The 15,991-nt window shown below is 36.3% G+C and overlaps 1 protein-coding gene across 7 annotated transcripts in view; it reads left to right on the plus strand.

Annotated features, from left to right (window-relative positions):
- The window catches only part of PCLO (piccolo presynaptic cytomatrix protein), a 314,143-nt gene that overhangs the window by 213,459 nt on the left and 84,693 nt on the right, over positions 1-15,991 (plus strand). For 5 of the 7 annotated variants that reach the window (XM_015627653.3, XM_033514290.1, XM_015627655.3 and 2 more), the window contains exon 11: positions 15,296-15,404. In XM_015627653.3, the coding sequence (XP_015483139.1) occupies positions 15,296-15,404 (109 nt within the window). The remainder of the gene's footprint in view (positions 1-15,295; positions 15,405-15,991) is intronic. The other 2 variants (XM_015627659.2, XM_015627658.2) reach the window with 1 other exon arrangement.

Genomic DNA, 15,991 nt, shown 5'->3' on the forward strand with positions numbered 1-15,991 from the left:
GGTGGTTGTGTGGGACATCTAATTGATTAGAAAATTCAAGGATGTGCAGATACATTCAATTCAATAGGATAACAATAATCTTAAAGTATAGCTATTTCCTCTGCATATTGGAGATCAGATTTCATGAATAATATGTGGTAGAATGAACATTTTCTAAGTCAGCATGTCCTGACATTTTCTTACTCAGAATCAAACTAGAATATAAAATGTAAAAGACTTGAAGGCAAAGAGATTTCAGCCAGCCAGCCTTGGTGTCTGGCAGACATGGGCAGGTAGCAGTTATGTTCTCCAGGGTCTGAGCTCTGCTCAAGTCCCTGAAAGGACACCGCATCTGTGAAGTGCTTCACGCTGCATTTGAAACATGTAGAGTGTTTCCCAGTCATCATAACAGGTGTAGCTGGTCCTGACTGCTTCTGTGTGAGAATGCAGTGGTTCAGTACATGCCAAGGGAGCAAGAAACCTCAGTTCTGGGCCTTCCCCAACACAGATGATGTTGAGTTGTTCAGATACTTCTGCTTCTTTGGAGAGCTGTGTCTGAAATGGTGCTAACTATTGAATTTCACTAAAAACAAGTGGTTGGGACCATTTTGGTTTTACTTGGATATTGCTTTCTGATTTTCAGCTGGTCCATCTTCCAAATTATAAGGCCTAAGTTATTATTTAGTGTGGTAATTCAGGTACTATCTGGGAAAACTGTACTCTTTTGTCTTAATGGAATGCAGAAGTGCAACACACGTACTTTTCACTGATCTCTACATTTTCCCCTGGCATTATTGCACATGTTCCATTTATTCCCCAAACCACGTAGTTAGGAAACAGGAGCTTTCTTAAGAGTTATTTCCAATGAACCCCTGAAATGCTCCAGTCATAGCACTGTGATCCTCATTCCAACCAAATTTTTTTTGGTGTGTTACACTGACTTAAACAAAAAGGATTGTTCTTTAGTGTATTGTTATGTCACAAACCTTTTATGTCTAGTAAGTGCCTTATTCCTATGTTTATAACATGTTAATCTTTCCTCTCTTTCGATGTCAGCAGTGTCAGTCCAAAATAAAATGTGTAGAATAACTTTATACTTTCATTCAGATCTTAAATTGGATTTTTTGAGAAATAATAAGACTTCATATGGAAAAGATAGAAGAAAAATGTCTGGCTTCTGATACTATAGAGGTAAAGAAAAAAGTTATTTGTAATTTTAGTGAAGTTTTCACAAAGATACAGAATAATGAGGCTGCAGCTCTATGTATACTTCTGAATGACAAGAAGAATTCCACTTAATATCCACTTACCTATGGAATATTATGCATACACCTATGAATTTTGACTGTAAGGGACCTTTCCCTGGAGACTTATGCTTCTCGGTAATTAGCATTCCCTTTTGGTTTGGCAGCAATAAGTCTCCAGGGATCATCTTTAAGGCCTTATGGACATTTTAAGATTCATGCTTCTAGGTAATTAGCATTCCCTTTTGGTTTGGCAGCAATGAATCTTAAAATGTCCATAAGGCCTTAAAGATGATACAGGTAATTTGATGATAAAGAACAATCATCCTGTAGTAGTAGAGTGGTTCCTTAGTTGTTGTACTAGGGTGTACAACAGAGTGTACCTTAGTGTTGTTCCTTAGTCTTTGGAAGAATAAAGTATTATCTGTTGGCTTGATTTGTTTTTCTCTCCTTTTCATAAATTTATTGCTAAGAGGCCAGTAAGGACAGAATAGAGATGAAGTAATACAAATCTACAAAAAGAAACTCAAAGACACAGGGAAAATATTTGGAGTCATTTCGCTTGTTCATGTGCTTCTGCTCCCTTCCCATTCCAAAACAGCTCACATCATGAGGAAGCATGGCTAGAACAGCCTTTAAAGATACCCAGACAAGAAGGGTTAGTTTAGTACTGCCCTCAAGATCTGTTCTATGAGGGTTCAACTTTCAGAGGCAATTCCTCTTTCTGAGCACTTCTCATCAGAACCAGATTTCTAACAACTGCTGTATTGCACAGCAGCACCCAGGTTGCTTTTTCCCAGGCTTGTGAACTTTTATACTGCCCATGTGCAGTCAGACTGCATTACAAATGCACAATAAATATGGGACAGGCCTGTGTTGGAAGGGTAGGCTGCACGTCATGACATCCACAAAGTGAAAAAGAGCAGGAAGAGGAAGAAAAAGGCATTAGGATGATCTACTTAGAGGAAAGGAAAGGTGAAAACAGAGGAAAGCAATGTGGTGAAAAACAAACTCCCATGTTCATCATTTATATTCATGATATATGTTCAATATTAGAATCTATTTTCATGGGGAAGATGAGTGCCATTTACAATGACAGGGCCATTTGCAGGTGCTGACCAGTCACCTCAATGAACAGAAGATTTCATTATTTCTTAGTTACTAGATAATGTGCTGAACAGCACCCCATGAAATTAACCTTTAAGATGACAGTAAAAGGAAATGAGTCATTCCAGGCAATGCTCATCATGGTGTGAGCTCCACACTTGCTAAATGAGTTCTGTCATAGTGTGGGTGAAGTGGAATCAATCCATATAATTCATACATTTGCTGCTCATACAGACAGTTTTGGAACTGCTAAGTAGAAATAAGCATTGACTTACAACTAACTAAAGCAAAGTTATGTATTGCATTAACTTGATTATACTTTTCAGATGTGTCTGAAGTAACTGAATAGAAAGAACTGAGAGTTCCTGAGTGTGTGAAAGGATAAAAGGAATCTAAATTCTAGGAAATTACTTTCATGACTGGTTTTAATGGGAAAGTAGAAACAGTTTTAGTCTTAGACAGTACTAAAGAAAGAAAAGATAAATCTTTCATCATCTTAGCTGCAGACCACTGTAGTATTCCCAGAGGTATCAGCCTATCTCAGTGATAGTAATACCTCTGCAATTCACACAGTAGAAGCTGACTGATTAGTTGCAAAGCTGGGGCTTTCTTCTGATTAAATAGCTGTAGAGAACATGAGACAAGAAAAACACTTCCCACTGTTTTGAAGGAGTGAAGATCCAACTAAGGAGCTGAAAATACCTTTCAGCATGATAGTGATCCTTGTAGAATATGATGCAGGCAGACTGGTAGATATGATAGAAACATCTTTACAGCAGATGAGCATGAAGCACACACTGCTCTATCTGGATGAATACCCTTCAATGGTGCACTTGGATGGGCTGCAATGCCACCTCAGATGTTTTGTCTCTGAATGGAGACTAGCTAGGAGAGCACCTGACAGCTACACCAGATAAGCACTTCTCTGTTGTCTGCACTTTCCATAGATACGGAAAAATTTGGTGCCACCTAATGGACAACACCCAGCTCCCTCATTCTGAATGTGTTTTACAAGAATGCTTATGCAAGGCATCTAAAAAAGGATCTACCTATATTTGTTAATATATATCTTAAGCACATATCTTTGGATGCAATATGCATTGTTTAAAGGTGAAGACTTAATAAGCTCCATGGGTAATACAAAGATTTCTGTATTTGATGGCTTTAAATTTATGAATGGGGGTCATCTCACAACTTCCTCAATTGCAGCAATATAGCAACACATCAAACTAAATTACTGCACCTAAGTGTTCTGATCTGTTTACGGGTGAAATTTAATTAGCTATTCTGTCAGTCCCATAAATTATTCCAGACCATCCTTAAGCAAGTTTACTACTACAGCTGCATGGACATAGCTATCTCTCTCAGTAGAAATCATGACTATGTCAACAAAACATTTAGCCCAAGGGGTTTATATCAGTAAGTGTACACTTGCAGAGTATATTAGCAAAAAGGAGTTGGACTATGGACTATTACAATGACTTCCATAATGAGTAATACTGCAAAGATTTGATATTCCTGAAAAAGTTGTTAGTGATCACCTGATTGCATGTCATGTTCTTCAGGAAGCAAAACAGGTAAGAAAACAAGAGTTTATCTCTCTGATCAGATGAGCCAGCAGAAACCATAAATAAAACATATCTACCTGTGATATCTGTATAGATGTATCATGTTTATATGTGTTGCAGGATGCAATATCTCTTCTTGTTTGTTTGAGCCTGCCCTTCCAGTAGCATCATCCCTAGCTGCAACATGAGCATTAGTATTAGAATTGCAATTTGATCATCCTGCTTCGTTCTCAGCTGTCACTTTCAGTGGTACAAGCAAAATTATGGTCAGTTTGATGAATTCCAATTTGCAAAACTCCATGCTTTGAAGAGATGCTCTCTGAATGAAAACAATTTTCCATCTCCAGTTTGCATTTATCGATTTTCAGGGTGCATTATAGGTTTGGTAATTTTCATTTGCCTGTGAAGAGAGATACAGTAGAATTAGGAGTATTCCTGAAGGCCTCCAAGCAAAGGACAAAGAAGAAAAATAGTTGGAAATTGTATTTCTTTTGCTTCCATTCACTGGAATGAACTGGGGAAAAGGGATTGGAATTTTATTATTTTCTTTAAAATTTGTTGTATAAGTTTCAAGGTCAGTTTGAATGGGGCTTTGAGCTACCTGGCCTAGTGGAAGGTGTCCCTGCCCATGGCAGGAGGTTGGAAGCTAGGTTATCTTAATGGTCCCTTCCAACCCAAACTATTCTATGGTATTATGATTCAGTAATTCAATACAAAATTTATTATCATCTGTTAAAAAAAAAAATCAAATTACATGAATCTGTTTCATTACTTTTAGAGAAAGTTATTATTAGTTTTGGTGAAGATAAAGAAATGCCTTTGAAATGGTATGAGTTCATAGGCAATTTAGCAATTCCTTGGATGCTTTTCACCAAAGAATTGCTCAAAGACTTTCATCTCTAAAGGATACAATATAATTTGTGACTCACTCTTTTATTGTATTCAGTGTGTTTGGGGGATTTGCAGTTTCAGTTGTCTTCTTTTACTTCTTGCATATATTTTTAGCTTATTTTTGCCTATTTACCATTGCATAACTGATTCACAATATTTCACATATGCAGTTGCTCAGCTTTGAGTAAAGGGTCCTTGAACTTAAATTTTCTGTAGAATAAAGAAAATATGTGATTTTTATTCTGTTAATACAGCAGCTATTTTTCCTCCTTTTGCCCTGGAAAGAATATTTAGTGGTTTGATGTTAAAAAAAAGCAGGGGTGATTGTTTTATTCTTGAACACTGTTTGACACTAATAATTTTAATATTTGACACCTGGGAAAAAGACTCAGACATCTTCAAGAGCTTTGGTAAAATGAAAGAAGTCTTAAATGATTAAGCAGTGAAGTGATCAAACTCCTTTGTCCTTGTTGACCCATAATATACATTCAAGCTTGAGTCTACAGATGAAATGTCAGTTTAACATTTATATTTGACAGTTTAAAAAAATAATGCTTGATATCTCACTTGGCCATATATTTGCAGGAGAATAAGCTGCTGCAATACCCAGTAAAGTTAATGTGAGGATGCCGTGCCAGGAGTTTGGTAAAAGTTCAGTGTTGAATGTTGTTTTGATATGTAATTAAAACACACAAGTTTGAAGAATTAGAGGGAGAGGTTTTCTTAGGACTGGTGTGTAGTTGCTAAGTGGAGATGACGAAAGCTTGAAAGCAGACAGGCTTATTGCTTATTGTTGTTACAGGACAAGGGGTAGCCTGTTTGTGCAGCAGTTTCTGGTTGCAGTGCAGTAGCAGGAGCAGTGGGTCAAGTACCTGCAGCACCCCATGGTCACAAAGCACTTGGGCTGGGACACTTCATTCCAGCACCTTTCCTACCTGTACCTGCCACAGTTCCATCAAGCCCAGTGCTCATCGTTCGACCCATCTCAAGAACATAAACCACATGTCATAGGCTGTCTTACTCCTTATGAGTTTTGATGCTGTTGGTTCAGCAGAAAAGCTCCTATGTCCCTTCAGGAGACTTGAAAGTGAGCCCTGAACTACCAGCCCTGTCCTCCTTTCAATGGTCACCAGCTGCAGGCAGGGCCTTGTATGGCCTTCTTGTGTCATGCTTGGGGTAACAGCAACTTCTCCCATGAGGAACTGCTTTCCCTGGAGTGGCAAAAATTTAATTTCTACAACTACAGCTATCAGTCAAGGAATGTGGTATCATAAGTTTGTTTTGCTTTTTGTCCGGATGCTTACACAGTGAATTCAGTACATTAATTGTGATTGTAAGAAACACATAAATACACAGGGACTGGCTGGTAAGAGTTCATTTGTTTTACTGTAGATAATGAGAAGAAATAACAGCTGCTGCTAATCAGTATGCATGTGAGTATTCATAGAAGTTGATTAGGTGTATAGCTGCCAGATAATCACCATCCGATCTTCCATGTACAGAATAGCTTCAGTAATTGTGCATTCAAATTTCTTTTAAAGAACCCTACAGAGAATGACAAAACCATGGGTGTAATCCTGCATCATTTATTTGCAATTCTATTTCATCATGCATGAATTCTACATTTATTACAATGAAACTATTTATAAGAGTAATGCTACTTCTTTGACCGAATACCACAGATCAAATTTGTATAAAGAGCTATTAACAAAAAAAAAAATTCAGCTGACAATAACAAGTATGTTGGAGATGTGTAAACATCAACATAATTACATTCTAAGATAGTGAGAAGAATATGAATTATTTTAAATTATTTGAAATTATATGTTTTATATTATTTTTAAGACTATTTTAGTTGTGTATCATGGACCACTCTCAGTGAGATGTATGACAGTCATTGCAGGGGCTCACTTTCCTTTCTCTAATTTGTGTTGCAGCTCTGTAGGTTTGGTTTTACCCTGGTAGGCAGCTATGCCCCACGCAGCCTTTCTCTCATTCCCCTGCAGTGAGGTGGGAGGAGATCACTCTATCACATCAAAACCAGTACAGCCAGTTAAACTGCATCCTTAAATATGACCATGCACAAGTTTTCATACCTTCATAGATTAGATCTCTCTGATTCTACTCATAAAATCTACTTCCAAACCACATTTAACTAAATCAAAATTTTTTTTAATCTTATTTCCTGTAAGCAAGACAATGCTTGGGCTTCCAGGAAAGGCTACTTTGGGATCTCTGATCTTGGCTGAGCCAAGCAGCCTTAACATCATGAGGGAACTTTTTTGCTCTGAACCCAACACCAAAATTGGACTATCATTAATGCTGCTAATCAGATGTTCCTAAAAATGAGTTTTGTGCCTCTGTTTATCATTAAACTTGGAAGAACAAGTAATTATTGAAAACTGAAATCCTGCAGTTTTCAACTTTCTGTTAAAATGATGGTTAGTTCTAACAGGTAATTATTAGTATCTTTCATTTTTTCTAGCACATATGGAACCTGTACTTCTTAAAGTTGAATAATCCTAACATTTATCACTAAATTCCTTTATGAATTAGTTATATGGATACAAAAGTTGGAGAGTTAATACCCAGCCCTTAATACTTCACAAGTACTACCTCCTACAACTCTGTTGTTAGTAAGATTTTTGATGCACTTAGCTTTACTAATAGCACTTGTCACTTCAACATCTCAAAATCAATGTTCAATAACATTATCTTTCCACTGTGCCTTTTAACATATAAAGAAACTGAGGCACAAAGGGACTGGTGTGATTGTGCTGCTCACCTGGCTGGTTGTAGCAGAGGCAGAGGTAACAGCTCAGGCTCTGATAGTGCCCCATTAATTCCCTTCACCTGAGTTTATCTTTCAGTTCCTTCTTCTCATAGATAAGGTACAGCTGTCAATTTGCTAAACTGAGAAAAAAAAAAGTCCTTTTCATTTTCTAGGACAGATTTGTCACTTTAGATGACAAAGGAAGGAATCAATACACATATTTTTAGGTGTCTAGAAAGCAAATATCTTACCTCACCTTGTATTATGGGCTCTTTTTCTAGCCATAAGTGGAAGAAGGATACTCAAGGGATGTGATTCATCTCATTCCAAATGGGTGTCAGTTGATATGAGCCAGCCTAAGAGGAACTTGCCTCTCTACATTAATTAACTACCCAAAATTCCTAGAGAGCTACTGAGGCAAGACACGTACCTTTTTACAGCCAAAAATTGGCACATTGACTCTAAACCCAAAAGAAGGTAAAACCAGAAGCTGTGTGTGTGTGTGTGCATGACAGTTGTTCCCTGCAGACATACATACTGTTTTCCATGCTCTTTTCTTTATTGTTCTAAATCCATTCAAACTTAGATGAAGAATAATAAGAAAGATAATTTTAAGCATTTTAACTTGTGGTTCACTTGTGGGCTGTTGAAACCAGTCAATAATCAAACAAAATTTTTCTGTATACTTTTTACAGCTCTGGACATGTATATGTCAGGAATTTGTACAAACATACATTTAGCTTCTACAAGAGAAACATAAAACATATTCATTGAAATAGTCATTCCAATAATGGAAAAATTTAGCTAAGTTGATTCAGAGATAATATCAGGCATTTACCTTACCTTGTGTTACAAAAAGCATAATTTCCAAAAAACTTTTTTTAAAAGGAGAATTATATGCATTACATGAAAAATAGATACATACAGGTCATGAGAACTGCATAGCACTGGCCATAAATTTTTATTCACTTTCCTTATCTTTCAGGTTACAACACTCTCAAAAATGAGATAATAGTGAGTAAATTCTACTTTATATTTGAATAATCACATAGTGTCAGAACTGTAAAATTCCTCCCAGGGTACAGAGGATGATTATCGACAGAGTGACTCCTATTAAAACACATCAAGTAAAGATCACTCTATTCCCTGTGACAGACAGGCATTTTGAGGTCTTCAGCCATTCTCATTAAGACTTGATTTTTTGCTTAAACAGTGGTGTTTATTTACTGTGAGTCACAAAAACTTTCTGTTCTTGTTTCTATATGACCTTAAGTAGCATTGGCATGTGATGCATAACCATGACCTTTTCTCATTCCTAGCACACTTTAAGTATTTAAATTATCCTAATAATTCCATTATTTTCTGAAGTGGCCTCTGCAGTCCCTTAGTCTTGGAGACCATCTAGGAATTCATGGAGCAAGTGTTAGACCCCCAGCCTCTTCAGAAAGCTCCAAGAGACTCAGAATGTTGGGGGTCCTCATTTAAGAGCGACTTTGGCATTAGTTCTTTCTCTGTTTTATATTTCAAATATACCCCTTCTCTCCCAAGCACCAAGATGTGTATATGCAAGTGGTATGTCCAGAGAGCAAGGGATGCCAGCTGCTGAGTCCACTTCTCACCCTCTGGGTTCGTGTGTTGACAGCTGTGTGATGGTCTCAGAGATGTACCTGTTGCACACTTTCAGAAGCTGATAGTTCTCATTTGTTTCTCTGCCTCATACCCCTACTTGAAAATGTTGCTGGGTTACTCTGTCCTTTTTTCTTATCTTGGGGTCTTTGCCCTGTTTCTTCCTTTATCTTCCTGACAGTCTTTTTATTGTTTCAGGCTGCACTTTGATTTAGTCAGTGCTCTGCTGAAGTATGGTTCTGCCTTAAGCTGCTTTTCCTTACCTGAGCAAAGTGTCCTGTGAAACAAAATTTTAATGGATTAGGATCTTGATGACATGCTAACCTATGTGCTATGAATCACTTTTTTCTCCCAGCAAAATTCTTCTGGGTGCTCTACATGCATAAATTTGCACTTATATTTCATTTGGAGTCATAGAATAATCACAGAATACCTGAGCTGGAAGGGGCCCAGAAGGATGATCGAGTCCAATGCCTGCCCCTGCACAGGACAGTCCAAAGAGTCACACCATGTGCCTGAGAGTCTTGTCCAATTCTGGCAATCTTGGTGCTGTGACCACTTCCATGAGAGGCCTGTTCCTTTTCCTAAGATCCAGCCTAACTCCCCCAGCAGAACTTCATGCCATTTGCTCAGGTCCTGTCACTGCTCACCAGAGAGGTCAGTACCTGCCCCTCCACTTCCCCTTGTGAGGAAGCTGCAGACCATGACTGGAGCTCCCCTCAGTCACCTCTTCTGTAGGCAGGACAAGCCAAGTGACCTCAGACTCCCAAGACCATTGAAAAATCTTTGAGAGAGGTCTCATGATGACAATAGAAGAGTATTCTGTATAGACTTTGACAGGTTTGCTGCCATAATTTATATTTGTAGGCAGAATAGAAGCTAACTAATAAAGACAGAGTGATTCTTAGGCATACACTGTAGCTACCTCAAGAACTGTTTGTTTGCATCTCATGACATGTGATTCTTGCCCCTGCAAAGGAAAATTTCAAACCCAAATATCACTCTATTCACGGATGTAACTGAAAGAAGACTCACAGAACTGCATCTGTGTAAAGAAGAATAAATTATTCCTCAAAAAGGGAAATTGAAATAAACCTCACTGAATTCAGAATCCACAAATATAAATATGTAATGCAGGCAGGGATATACTAGTATAAATTCCTATATGGCATTAAACTCCCAAGAAAACAGTGGTTTTAGCTATTTACCATTCATGAAAGAGACAGCAAAGAGAAATTCCTGCAGCCTTGTTGTTCACTGATGTTTAAGTGAATCCTGAGGTGACTTGGAATTAACAGACTTTTTCATTCTATCATATATTATTACATATTTTAAAAAATCTGAATTCATAGTTTTTAAAAGTAGAAAGGGTTTTTTTGAGCACAGCCTAATAATGAGTTGTTTAAGACTTTCCAGTCAATTACAACATTTTACAGGAAGCTCATTTCTCTAGCAAAATCATTATAATCTCTTATATGATGTTACTGAAAACAAAGTAAATACACTCTGCTTCAGTGAGCACTGCTGCAAAAAACCACTTGTTTTTCTAAAACACTGAATAATTACAATGCACCACAACATTTTGTTGAGCATGGTATAACTCATCATCTGTCTGCAACTCTAATGTAAACTAATCTTTGAGGATGTAGTAATGGTGAAAGTTCTATCAACTTATCATTTATATCATAGTTGTTTTCATAAACAGTAGCTCTAAGCTTCTTTTGACTTGCAAGAACTTCAGTTAGGTCACACAAATGCAAGCAGATCATCACTTGTTGCTCTAGCATGGTTCAGACTGAAGGGTGATCTATGGAATCATGTGCCAGTGCTGGGGTGTATAGCTGCCAAAAAATGCCAAGCACACCTCAAACACAAGGTTGATTTGCTCTGGCCATACTTTTATAAATGTCATTTTATAGTGGTATAGCAGCCATGAGGCTTAGGAGGGTCCATTATGTAATTTCTACTCGAGAAAAAACATATCCATTTTTAAGAATCATGAGTGTTGTCTATATAATAATTATTGTAATAAGTGAAAATATTCAGCCTGAGTGTGAATGATGAATGGAAGAGAAAGTTAAGGTGTTTACAGAAAATGAGTTTTGGTGTGATTCATGCTCAGCAGTTTGGGAAAATATATTAACACATTGACTTTCATCAACATATTTTGAACCATCAAAAAGGTTTAGAAATAAAAGAAAAATAACTGGAGAGCATAGACCGTAAAGTAATTTAGTGTTGAATGTCAGACTGAAAATTTATGTTGTTTCTTCTTATTCTGAGTGCACATTTAACTTTTATAGCACTTTCTGGGATTTCAAAGTAATGTTTCTGAATTTTAATTCTTACATGATATACAAAGATACTAATATTCACATTTTACTGATTGAAGTTGCTAGTCTATAGAGCTGAATTTCATTTTCCTCTGTGAACATTAGAGCAGTGAAAAATGCAATTCAAACTTACATGTTTATTATGCATAAGAATAAACAACACAAACTATGAAGAAGCAGAGAATGAACCCCAGCAATCTGTGGCTATGGTACAACCAAAATCAGAAGTTGTATTCTAAGACTGTAATATTTAGATATTTTAAAATTCCAGTAGGACAGCAGTTCTGAGACTTTAAAATGAATGTAAAACTAATAGGTTTTAGACACAAGTAGAGTTGCAAATATTTACAAACTCAGTGGCACAGCAAACATCAGTTTTTCCATTTCTTGGATGCCTTGGTTATACTGAATAAGGGAGGCTGCAGTATTATAGTGTATTCAAAGTGATTGAGATTACCTTTATAATAATGAACATTGTGTTACAAAGGGAAATAAAATTCAAGAGATGTTCAGTAGTTCAGTTTAATATTTCTGTATTTGAATCAACTATGGCAAGACTCATATTTAGAGAAATCAAATCTTTGGATGATTTTCAGATTCCTTTCAATTTCAACTTTAATCATGCAGCTAGCTTATGAGTCTGAATGAGTCTGAAGAGGAGAGAAAATATTAGAAATCATGTAAGATGGGTGAAAGCTTAGATAAATATTGTGCCTTTCAGTTGACAGAAACTCTAATACAAAGACCTATTCTACTGGCATATTTTATAATTTGTTTTGTGCTGTTTTATCAGTAGAAATGTTATATCTACAACCAGATTCAGTTTAACAGTACAGATTTATCACCCGGGTGATGGAATGGAAGATATATTTATTGAGAGTGTGGGAGCTGATATTGCTAAAAATAAGTTGTTGCTCACCCAATAAAATAATAATGGAAGGAAGGTGCTAGAAGAGATTATGTATTTGATTATGAGGACAGTTACTAGTACTTCATCAGTCAGCAGAGTTTCCATGCAAGTTTTTTCATCTTCCTATTTTTTTTGTATTTTTTACCTACTAAACTTCTGGAAATGTGACTAACATGTTCCAAGTACCAAAGACCAGTGACAGAATGTGATTGGTCTTAGGAAAAAAAAAATAATTATATCACAAGTCTCTTGTGACTTCCCAATACTTTTTTTTTTCTTTTTTTGTTAATTAGACTTGAATTCCTTCTGAAGGTTTTCTTCGTAACATTACCTTTTTTATTTTTTGTTTTTTTAACAAAATGTATATAGCAGTTGCATGCTGAGAAAAGAGAAATCAGCTTCTTGCCTGCATTTTTTTCTTCTTCAACCCCAGGGCTATCAGTCTGATCAGTTCAGTCATGTTTAAATTGCTTGATTCTAAACATTGATGCTTCCACAAGGCACACAATAAAAAGAAAATACCCCTGTACTGACAGCCTGGATCTCTGTGTTGACTAAGGTTGTTGAAATTCCATTTCCTTTCAGCTTGTTGCTTTTTTCCATGTGTGTGTGACCCTTCTGACCACTTGAGTGACTGCAGTGCTGTTGCACACACTGTTGAAACTCTCACCAGTGGAAATCACACTTGGTTTCCAAATCCTGGCACTGCAGTGGTACTCAGCTAAGCTCTTCCTGCTAGTCTTTTAAATTAAAGGGAGTTGTTGATGATAGCCTTACTACTCCCTTGGTAAATTTTCTTCTGAAGCTATACCAGCAGGCTGTGATAAACCCAGGGCAGTAGCTCAAGGAGCTCATAATATTTTGTCGATAAAGATTTTTATTATTATTATTTTATTTTTTTTTCAGTAGAAGGATGTTAACTGCTCTCTCAGATTTCTAAATCTTTAAACTTTTGTTCTTGTTCTTTACCACTACATGGAAGTGGTGGTTTTGCTTGTCTTAATTATGAGGTTCATAATGTCATACATTGCATCCTATGCCATGATAGTATTGAGGGCACACATTAAAAAAAGAAAGACAAAAATAACTTCACTTCCTTCCTTTCTATAAGCCTAAACACCAAGCTTATGCTGTTATATTGGTATGACTGAAAATCAGGGGGAAATGAATTTGCTCATAATTATTGTTGCTTTATTCCAGAGGAACTGAGTTTAAAATCAGATCTGCTTTAACAAGCAAAAGCAAGATCATGTTTTTGAATCGTGGCTGGTAAATGGAAGTAGCTAAATTTTAGGAATTGCCAAATCTATTTTGACATTAGGCAGCTGGCTTTACTGCCTTCTGAGCATCACTTTTTAGTTATTTTGCATTGTTTGTTTTTCTGTAAACTTCTATAAACAAAATGATAAATTCTGGCTGACAACAGTTATGAGCAATTCTGATATTTCAACTCCTAATTCATGGAATCATATGGAAAATTTTGGAATATAAATGTGTATATTTATTTCTCATATTCTTTCATTGTCAAATAATTTAGTCTGATTTATTCAATTTTTTTTCATTATATTTGATTTAGCAGCATGTTTTTCTATGAGTTTATCTCCACATTTCACTTCATTTTTTTTTCCCCATTTGTTATATGCAACAGCACAGGATTTTGAGATTAAAATATGACCCAGGTGAAGACTTGGTTTTATCTGTGTAAGTGGTAGCAAGCTAAGTAAGTGTGGTTTTCTTTGCTGTGTGGGTGATGTGGTTTTTCAGATGTTTTGTAATGCATTGCTTTTAGTGGACTATTAATAATTCAGTATCTTGTCCCATTAAGCAATTTTTTCCCACTAAAGCCAAGGGCTTGGACTTTGACATTTGTACATTGGTAAGAAATTAATCTGTTCGGAGTCCTCCTTATGAATAATTAATTCAAAATATGAACCCACTTCTCAGAACCTCAGTTGTAAGTCCCAGATATGAATCTAGGTTTTGATTTGTGTAAGCATTTCACCTTAACCAAAAGATTTCTTATCAGAATATACCTCACATGATTTATAGAGGGATTGACTCTGCAAATACTGAGCATAAAACTTTCTTATATAGATACACTGAACAATACTGAGTCTCCTGACTCAGTCCTAGGACACTTGGAGACATAGATTAGATCAGTATTCAGTATTTTTAAGCCTGATTAATATAGTTCTTTTTATATCCTCCACAATGAAGTATGTTCATCTGTTTTGTTAATTTTTTATGAAAAAAAATATGGAAGAAAAATTTAAACCTGAATACTACCAGGTTGATGTTTGAAATGTGAAGGCACATTTTTTTCATTAAATTCAGTTATTCAAACAGCCTTCACTTTTTTTTAAATTTTTGTATGGTACAAAGTAAAGAAAATGTATTGAGAATTATCTAATCATATTCAGAAATTAATTCCATTTTGAGGCTCAGCTTCTTTGCAGCATTTTGTCACTGTAGGAAGCAGTTATCTTCCAAGACCATGGCTGGCCAGGAAATGTCTGATATATAGAATGTTTTGATTTCTTGCCATGCTGGTAGGTGTGCATGTTTTTGACATTGGAAAATTTTTTGGTATCATGCAACCCAGACTGTGGAGAGTGCATGTATACTTTGAATGAAGAGAATTAATCTCCTGTCTTGTTTCAGCAGGTGAGTTATAGCTGAAGGGACAATAACATTCAACAGGCTAACCTGTGTGAAGTGAAAGGGCTTTGCTAATGTCCTGTGCCATTGAACAACATTCACTGACTGTCACATCAAATAGTCTTGTCAAAGCAAGGCAAGAAGAATCTAACTGATGCCTTTGTCAAAATCTAAGCCCTTGACCTCTTGCTGTTTTGCCTTTTTAGGAATGCAGGTGCTGGAATGGAATGGCATCCCCTTGACCGGGAAAACTTATGAAGAGGTCCAGAGCATTATTATTCAACAGAGTGGGGAAGCAGAAATATGTGTAAGACTGTGAGTTTTTCCCCATCTTTCTGTTTCCATTTCTTTTTGGCTTTTCATGGCTTTTGTTTTTGTTTTGTTTTAATTTTTTATTTTAATTTACAGTTGTTAAGGTGGAACCTTTGTTAGGACAAAGCATCAATGTAATAATAAGCAAGAGTTCGCTGTGACTGTGGGAGATCTTTTTTGTTCTGTTTTTCTCTTAAAGTCAGGAGAGATAAACTGAATCAGATGCTAGTAATTATGCTTTTATAAACAATGATGATTCCATTGTCAGGCCACAATCTCCTCTCATGATAAACATACAGTTCACTGGTTTTACAGGTGTTAGAAAAAAAAAGGTAATTTAGTAATAACTTGACTTTTAGTGAAATCGGTATCCTTTAGATGAAAGTCATTTAAGCATCATGAGAAATGCATACACTTGCATTAAATCCATTAAAGATTTCACCTTAAAAGAAGCTTTTCCTCTCAGCTCTTTAACAGCATTGCAAATATATATCAGCTAAGAAGGGACCATGCTTGGGAGCTGCTTTCTGTCATGAACCACTATTCATTTACCTACTTAATACAATAATGAGGGTATGAGGAAAGAGTTT

Source organism: Parus major, chromosome 1A (assembly GCF_001522545.3).
Source record: "Parus major isolate Abel chromosome 1A, Parus_major1.1, whole genome shotgun sequence".
In the NCBI taxonomy this organism is placed as follows: domain Eukaryota; kingdom Metazoa; phylum Chordata; class Aves; order Passeriformes; family Paridae; genus Parus; species Parus major.